This window comes from Cydia splendana, chromosome 26 (assembly GCF_910591565.1).
Source record: "Cydia splendana chromosome 26, ilCydSple1.2, whole genome shotgun sequence".
NCBI classification, from domain to species: Eukaryota; Metazoa; Arthropoda; class Insecta; order Lepidoptera; family Tortricidae; genus Cydia; species Cydia splendana.
The window spans coordinates 10,826,913-10,835,608 of NC_085985.1; the positions used below are offsets into that span (position 1 = coordinate 10,826,913).

An 8,696-nucleotide genomic window follows, 5' to 3' on the forward strand; every position below is an offset into this window, starting at 1 on the left:
CTATGAGCAATAGATTAAAAGTCAAATAATTGATAAAAGCCCGCTACTGGGATGTACCCGACTACTTATAGTGTACAACTGTAGTTGTACATAATATAGTGCATAATGGGGTTGGCAACTGTCAAAGGTTTGCCTAGATGGCGCCATCATAGCTTGCCCCTTTTTCTATGAGATTTGGCTTAAAGAGCTGGCATCCAGGGTATTAAAAAACAAAAATTTGACACAATTCTAGGGATTGACGGGGCAAGCTATGATGGCGCCATCTGCTAAAAACTTCCACCGGCCAACCCCATTGTTTTCCTTCGTATTTTTGAATAATTTACGGTTTAGACCCCTATCCAAACTTTTTTTACCTGAGGGCCATATTGCGAAACTTTCGCGCGGGCCACCGTCGGCGCCGGGTGTGCGGGGGGGTGGGATCTGGTTGCTGTGTGAGGGCTGAACCCCTGGAGCCTGGTTCCCGGGGGCTGGATTGGAACGCGTCGCGGGCCGGGGTTTGGAGCAGGGGTCTCCAAACCCGTTTAGACTCATAATATAGGACTTCATATATACCTTTGAATTTCTCCGCGGATGTATGCAGGTTTCCTCACGATGTTTTCCTTCTCCGAAAAGCTTGTGGTAAATATCAGATGATATTCCGTCGAAAAACTCATTGGTAAGAGCCAGGATTTGAACCGCGACCTCTGGTTTGAAAGTCGGACGCCAGATCCACCACAACCACCTCTTGAAAAAAAGTACAGTGAGCTAAAAAATCTTGTGGCAAATGAACTTATTTGATTGTTCAAATTATAATAGTTATTTACGATACATATGCGAAATTTAAATCGATACCATTTGCCAATTACCTATTCGCACGTGCATCGTACAACGTTTTACAGTACAGTCACGAGCTTTAATTTGGGACCCACCTAAGGTTGAATATCGTGTAGCAAACTGACGCTATTTAGAACTAATATTTTAACGCAGTGTCATAATTCATTGACATAATGTTTACCATCGACATTTACTTACGTTTACGTTTCTAGGGGCAACCACTCAATTACGTCAATTTGTGAAATAATATTTTTGAAAATGTCACTTTAAACAGATTATAAAACCGGAGTGATCACTTTTTGCAAAGAGGTTATCATTTCAAGGGTCAATTCGATATGACTTTTTGACATTTCAACACTATCGAACTGAAGTTTCAACCTTATTGCATTATGAATGTTCTAACAACATTTAATGGAAATGGGTCCCAAATTAAAGCTCGTGACTATGGCCTTATAAATTTTCGCCGTAGTTACGTAATGTGCTTATTATGGCACAGGGTGTCGTAATGGAGCACCGCATGTACTATAAAGTGTATTTGTTGTTCCAGATCCTGTCAGTAGACGAGACGATCAAGAACGTGAAGGGTGGCGACGCCATGCCCCAAGCCGGTGGCATGCCCGCCGGCATGGGCCGCGGCATGGGCCGGCCGCGCATGGGTTAAACTATTTCATCGGATTTTTAATAGAGTACTTTCTATTTATCATCATCATATCAGCCAGAGGGCGTCCACTGCTGGACGTAGGCCTCCCCCAAAGAGTGCCACAATGACCGGTCTTGCGCCGCCCGCATCCAGCGGACTCCCGCGACCTTTACCAGGTCGTCAGTCCACCTTGTGGGGGGTCTACCCACGATGCCTTCCAGTACGTGGTCGCCACTCGAGAACCTTTCCGCCCCAATGGCCATCGAGTTGGCTCTGCCTGATATGATGATGATGATGATTTTCTATTTGTCCGTACCGAAAATCTTCGGGTATTTTAATAAAGCCACAAAGCTTTTCATAACTTTAGTGAGTTTCTGGAAACTTACGTAAAAAAGTTATATTTTCTTAAGAGCCCATCGACGAGCTCACTAGCGCCACTGGTAAATAATTGTGATTATTTAAATTTAACGATAGATATTTAAAAAAGGGGCCGCTACGTACTGTATTTTGTATTTACGTACCTTTTGAATACATTATAATAGTTTTTACGTTACTCAGTTCGACAATATATGCGTCCAAAGTTAAAACGGCCGTTTTTGTTTTGAGCTCATAGATCGACGAATCCAGCAACATAAAAACTAGTTGATGTATTCAAAAGGGACTTAAATACACAATACAGTACGTAGCGGCCCCCTTTTTTAACCCTTTACCAGGCTAAGGGTTATATATTTCCCACCTACGGCACTTCAAACATGTGTTCTATTTTCGACGAGTAAGACTGACATTCGATTGTCATTTTTGAAATGTCAGCCTGGTAAAGGGTTAAATATCTATCGTTAAATCGTCGGGTGACAAGCAAAAGTCACTAAGTACTATCAAAAAATTTAAGTAACAATGCGCTTTATTACACTTATAACACGGTTTATTGTCCAATAATTTCAATGGTGTTAGTTAGTGACTTTTGCTTGTCACCCGACGAAATATAAATAATTACAATGATTTACCAGTGGCGCTAGTGAGCACGTTGATGGGCTCTTAACACAACCAATAATTAAACAATTTAAAGTATTACCATTGCTGGTCCAATAGCTTATATTTACTGAAATGTAAAATGTTTTATTTCGTCAGGTGACAAGCAAAACTCACTAATTACCACCACAAGTTCATAGCCATAGTGAACCATGTTAGTACTCACATAAGGTTGATTTTTGTTTAATATTATTTTAGTAATTAGTGAGTTTTACTTGTCACCTGACGATTTATATTAGCAATGTCAGAGACTTCGAGTTAATACAGATTTTATTCTGTTGGAAGCATTTGTTTGAATTATTTTATTAATGATAATAACGCCTTTAGCCTTCACAAATGTTTAGGATGTAAGTTAGTTAATAAAATGTAACACACTACTATTTTATGGTTTTATTTATCAAAGTATGTCCCTTGTGGTATCGTCTCGGGTCGTCCCATTCGTTTTTCGTCAAGTTCTTAAATTAGTCCTATTCTGCTTTCGTCACCCATTCTACATTCGTCACAATCGTCGGTGGCTTTCAATGTAGAATGCGTGACGAAAGCAGAATAGGACTAATTTAAGAACTTGACGAAAAACAAATGGGACGACCCAAGACGATACCTCGCTTGTATGTGTGTATGTATAATCTTTTTTGCCACTTTTGTGTTATTTCTAATCAGGATCGCGAGCCCTTTTCATCCTTATAGGAGAAAAATGTGTCCTAAAATTTCCATACATTGTTCAAACTTTCCTTTTTGTTACCGCAATACAAAGTATATGGGGAAATGGTAACACAATTGCTTAAAACGGAGACCTTCGCTAACGCTTCGGTCAACAAAACGATAATTGCAGGCATGTTTGCTAAAATATACACGCTATTAATATAATTAAGTATTAGAAGTCACTCGCGAGCAAGTTTTTATCAATATGTATAATAATAAATTAATAGACCGTGAACTGGTGTTCTCATAGGCTTGGCGAGCTGCCGCCAGCAGGGCTCTTGGTTAGACTTGGCTAAGAAGTCTAAGAACTATTGGAACTATCATGGCTCCTTTTGCAAACATTCGCTTTTTACAAGCTTTTATTTAAGTTTCACCTGACCGTTGTCTGTCCGTCTGTGTGTAATCAAATCTTGCAAGTTAAATTTGATCCACTTCCCGGTTTCCGATTGAGCTGAAATTTTGCATACATACGTAAGTCGGGTGACAATGCAATATTATGGTGTCATCGAGCTGATCTGATGATGGAGACCGGAGGTGGCCATAGGAACTCTGTGATAAAACAACGAAACGTAATTGTGTTTGGGGTTTATTTTATTTTATAAAATTGTTGATGTTATTATTTTTGCTTGTAATTATGTAAATTCAATGATGACGTGTAAAAGTGCCCTTGTGGCCTATTTGCTTAATAAATGTTGATGTTTGATGTTAGAATTGTCTCGATGAGTATTAGTTGCCTGTGGAAAAAAAAGTACAGTCGGCGATAAAAGCTTGTATCAAAAATGAAATTTTTGCCAAAAACCTATTTTTGGTTTGCACACGGAAGGTCCCCAGTTCGATCCCCAGTAATTGTATATAGGTAGGTACATAACTTTTTGTATTTTTTATACTTATATTTCGCATTTTTTTTATAATTTTTTTAATTTCATAACTCGCGTAACTTTAGTAAGTAAATTGATATAAATGGAGTTACCACTCTTTCTTTACTTAATATGTGACATTATCTATGAAAAGGGACCTTATTGTCGATGGCGCTTACGCCATTATTAACAATGCTCCGATATAAATACAATGCCGCGCGACGCTGTGCGGCGAAAGTGCCATCGACAATAAGGTCCCTTTTCATAGATAATGCCCCATATTACTATATGCTGCTCACAGCTCTTGAATCAACCTGTATTATTTCCTCATAGGTTAAATGCCGTTTTATTCACTGATCAAAACCGAGTTTACAAAACTGACGACCAAAGGCTATTTAGTAACATCCCCCGTGTCGCCATCAGATATATCTGAGCGGACATGGCGCTCACAAATATCTGAACACGCCTCTATTGTCAGGGCGCTAGAGTGCGTATTCAGATATATTTGAGCGCTCGGCCGCTCCGGTATATCTGACGGCGACTGTATAGTATTCTCCACGCTAGACTTATTTCGCTAGTGTGTCTAATTCTAATGCATTATTGATAAAGGTAGTTTATAATGAAGATGTTGCATTAAAAGTCTTAAGGGGTTGATAACTAGAACTACCAAGAAATAGCACAGAATAAATAATAGTAGTACCGTACAGAAAGGATAGCTTCCTACAAAAGTACAAAACCGAAGTTTGACAGCGTTTTATAGCAATAAATAATAATACGTCCAACGCCTATATACGTCCCACAGCTGGGCACAGGCCTCCTCTCAAGTGCGAGAGGGCTTGGGCTATAGTCCCCACGCTAGCCCAATGCTGATTGGGGACTTCACATACACCTTTGAATGTCTTCGATGTTTTCTTTCACCGAAAAGCAACTGGCAAATATCAAATGATATTTCGTACATAAGTTCCGAAAAACTCATTGGTACGAACCAGGGTTTGAACCCGCGACCTCTGGATTGAAAGATTGAAAGTATAGGTACCAAAGAGTATTTGTATTATATTGTAAAATAAGTGAAATAAAATCGAAATTTTGTGTGATTGTAATTAATGTACGACCAGTGTACGACCCCGAAGGTGAAATTAGGCCGAGGTTGCTGCGGTCTTTTAAATTCCTTCCTCATCAGCAATACAATAAGCGATTTTAGCTATTATCAGCCCCTTAATGCATTAATTGTTTTAGGCCATCCGCTATATATGTACAGTTTGTAACTGAACGAAAAGCAATTACTCAAACCCGTTAATGTTTAGGTCATACTGAGCAACTTTTACTATGGGACCAACCCCGAATTCACGAAAAAAATTGACTCTCCCATAGCAAATTTCAACATCAGACCAGCAAAATGTATGAAACATCCAATTTTTTTTCCGCGTTTTCGGGGTTGGTCCTATAGTAAAAGTTGCTCAGTATGACCTAAACAATTGCTTTTCGTTCAGTTACATACTGTACTTATATTATATGGCAAATAAAGCAAATAACTCATTACAATAATTAAATGGTGCCGGCGCCCTATCATCACACACTGTTAATTACCAACGTAAACCTTATTCGATTCACATAAGGTACAACAATGTTAAGCTCTGGGTCTTGCCGTTCCGTCGGCCACACTATTAAGAGGGGGTAACGCAAAATTTTAGTTTTTAGGGTTCCGTACCAAACGGGACCCTATTACTAAGACTCCACTGTCGGTCTGTCCGTCTGTCTGTCTGTCTGTATATTTATTCACCGAAGCGTAGTATAGTATATTTTCAAAGTAATTTAGATAAAAGGTAAAAACCCGCGCGATTGACAAGAAACGTCGCGAGATTTAAACGATTTAAAGCCTGACCAGTAATATATGATCATTGTCAAGAAGGCGCTGTTATTCTTATGTATAGGGTGACAATTCGGAATAGTATGAAAAAATTAGTTCCAGGGAAATTCCGCAACATGGCGCGTGATCATATATTCCTGGTCAGGCTTTAGCTCCCTTCGAACCTGGATCACAGAATATTTAAATAATAGTAGGTACTAGGTACAGAAGATTCACTCTCTAACAAAACGCGTCTGTTACGTAATCGTGGACAGATATGACCGCTAGGTGGCGACAGCGCCACGCGCGGCTTATGGCTAGCCACCAAAATTGGTGTGAGACGGATGTACTTGTAGCTACCTGTTGCAAAGCGACGAAATCGCGGAGTGAGCCACGCCTACCTGGATTGACGCCCCCTTTTAAACGTGTTGCTATTCCATCGTCCACACTATTACCTGACACCTTGTTAACCTTATCACAAAGTTATTAAGGTCCATTATCGGTCAATAAGTAAGGTTTACCGGCGTAACCTGTTAGAAATCGAAGCCAAGGTTCGTACGTTTCCCACACTGCTTGAGCGTGAGCACATCGTGTCCTCATTGTATACACTAATACAATGAAAGTGCCTAAGCACTTTCATTTTCATGAATCAATTGAGATGGTGGTGAGAGACATATGAGATGGTGAAAAACTAGACATGTGTCGTTCACGATCACGAGTGAGTGATTTAAATTGAACTATATCTTTTGATTGAACTCGCTCACTCTTCAACTCACTGATGATTTAACTCGCTCAGTCGATCATCTAACTCAGTGTTCCTCGTGTGAGTATAACAATCACCAGTAATTTCATTTTGCAAAGCTCTGAGATACATAGCTTCTGTGTAAGCTTCCGCTATTGACATCAGTTCTCATTCCATACTAGATAAAGCAACTGTCCTCTGTTTTAGGGTTTCGTACCCAAAGGGTAAAACGGGACCCTATTACTAAGACTCCGCTGTCCGTCCGTCCGTCCAGGCTGTATCTCACGAACCGTGATAGTTCAACCGTCTAGTTGAAATTTTCACAGATGATGTATTTTAGTTGCCGCTATAACAACAAATACTAAAAACAGAATAAAATAAAGATTTCAGTGGGGCTCCCATACAACAAACGTGATTTTTGACCGAAGTTAAGCAACGTCGGGCGGGGTCAGTACTTGGATGGGTAACCGTTTTTTTTTTGCCGTTTTTTGCGTTATGGTACGGAACCCTTCGTGCGCGAGTCCGACTAGTACTTGCCCGGTTTTTTACTAAGCCAGGAAACAGCTGACCCTGATCCCACTCATGATTTAAAAAGGGGTTATAAAATAGTATTGGTGACCCTCTGATTTCCTAATAGTCTTACAGCCCACTCAATATTTGCTCGCGACCCACCAATGGGTTGGACCCATAGTTTGGGAAATGCTTGGTTTAGACACACATGTAATACTTAAAATCATGGTTATCTTGGAGCCAAGGACGCCTACATAATATTTAGACAGCCGAGCCGATAGCTCAAATATTGCGAGTGCGCGCGAGGAAACGCTAGCGGACGTCCATCCTCCGATGTGTTGCCAGATCAAATCTTCAAAACGCGTGAATAATTATAGTTCATTTTTTTAGCATTAGAATTATTAGAAATAATGTAAACAATCTTGATGTGTCTTTTAATTGAAAAACACGTTTTAAAAATAAGTCACGGCAAATATGTAACAATTATGAATCTAATACGATCATTTATATTCTTCTGCTTTCATAAGTAATAGTTACTGATTTTTAAAAAGCGTTTTTCAATTATAAGACATGTCAAGATCGCTTACCTTCTTTCTAATGCTAAAAAAAACTAACTACATATGTGTATATTGCTTGTCAAAAAATAAAGAGTAAATACCTGTATATTGTTTGAACTCGAAAGTTAAGGTGTACAAAAAAAAGGTATAGCAGGCAAACGAATAGACAAATCGCCTGATGGTAAGCAATTACAGCCGCCCATGGACACCTGCAGGGTTGCAAGAGTGTTGCCAGCCTTTAAGATGGGGGTACACTTTTATCTTGAAGGTTTGAAGGTCGAATCTGGAATTCACTCTAAGCCCCCATTCCCACGGGACATTCCTTTTTACAACGCGCGTTAAAAAGCGTTTGAGTGATACAAATGCATTCACACGACAGCGGTGGCGCTTTTTATCAAGCGTTGTTGGATTTTCGACTTTAAGCCTTGGTCGTTAAATCGAATTTAGAGTGCGGACAGATATAAGCGCTTTTTTAACGCGCGTTGAAAAAGCTCTCGTGCGAGTGGGGGCTAATAGTGTTCACATGTCTCATTATCTCATACGCGTTGCCCTTAGATGGTAGGATACTATAGATGTGCTATAGGCGTGCGTCCGCGAGGGACAAAACATACGCAATGTGACACTATGATTGGATTGATTGGTCGAATTATTTGTTGCCCGCCATAATTCATACTAAATTTAGGGTGGGGAATAAAAAAAAAAGTGATACTGTGACAAGGACTACCAAATATAGCGCTTTCGCTGCTACTCCTACTGAAAGATACATAAGACTATCCTGTTTGGTCATTTCCCCCCTCCCCTCATGCCTGATCCAGTTAGCCCCCATTCGCACGACAGCTTTTTCAACGCGCGTTAAAAAAGCGCTTGAATCTGTCCGCACTCTAAATTCAATTTAACGACCAAGGTTTAAAGTCGAAAATCCAACAACGCTTGATAAAAAGCGCCACCGCTGTCGTGTGAATAGATACATGGTTATCCATTTGTGTCATTCAAACGCTTT

The 8,696-nt window shown here is 39.9% G+C and overlaps 1 protein-coding gene across 1 annotated transcript in view; it reads left to right on the top strand.

The window, feature by feature from the left end:
* LOC134803439 (T-complex protein 1 subunit eta) overlaps positions 1-2,862 on the top strand; it is a 53,622-nt gene extending 50,760 nt beyond the window's left edge. The window contains exon 14 of the mRNA XM_063776257.1: positions 1,361-2,862. Coding sequence (XP_063632327.1) covers positions 1,361-1,474 — 114 coding nt within the window. The 3' untranslated portion in view covers positions 1,475-2,862. The remainder of the gene's footprint in view (positions 1-1,360) is intronic.
* Positions 2,863-8,696: the final 5,834 nt, after the last annotated feature.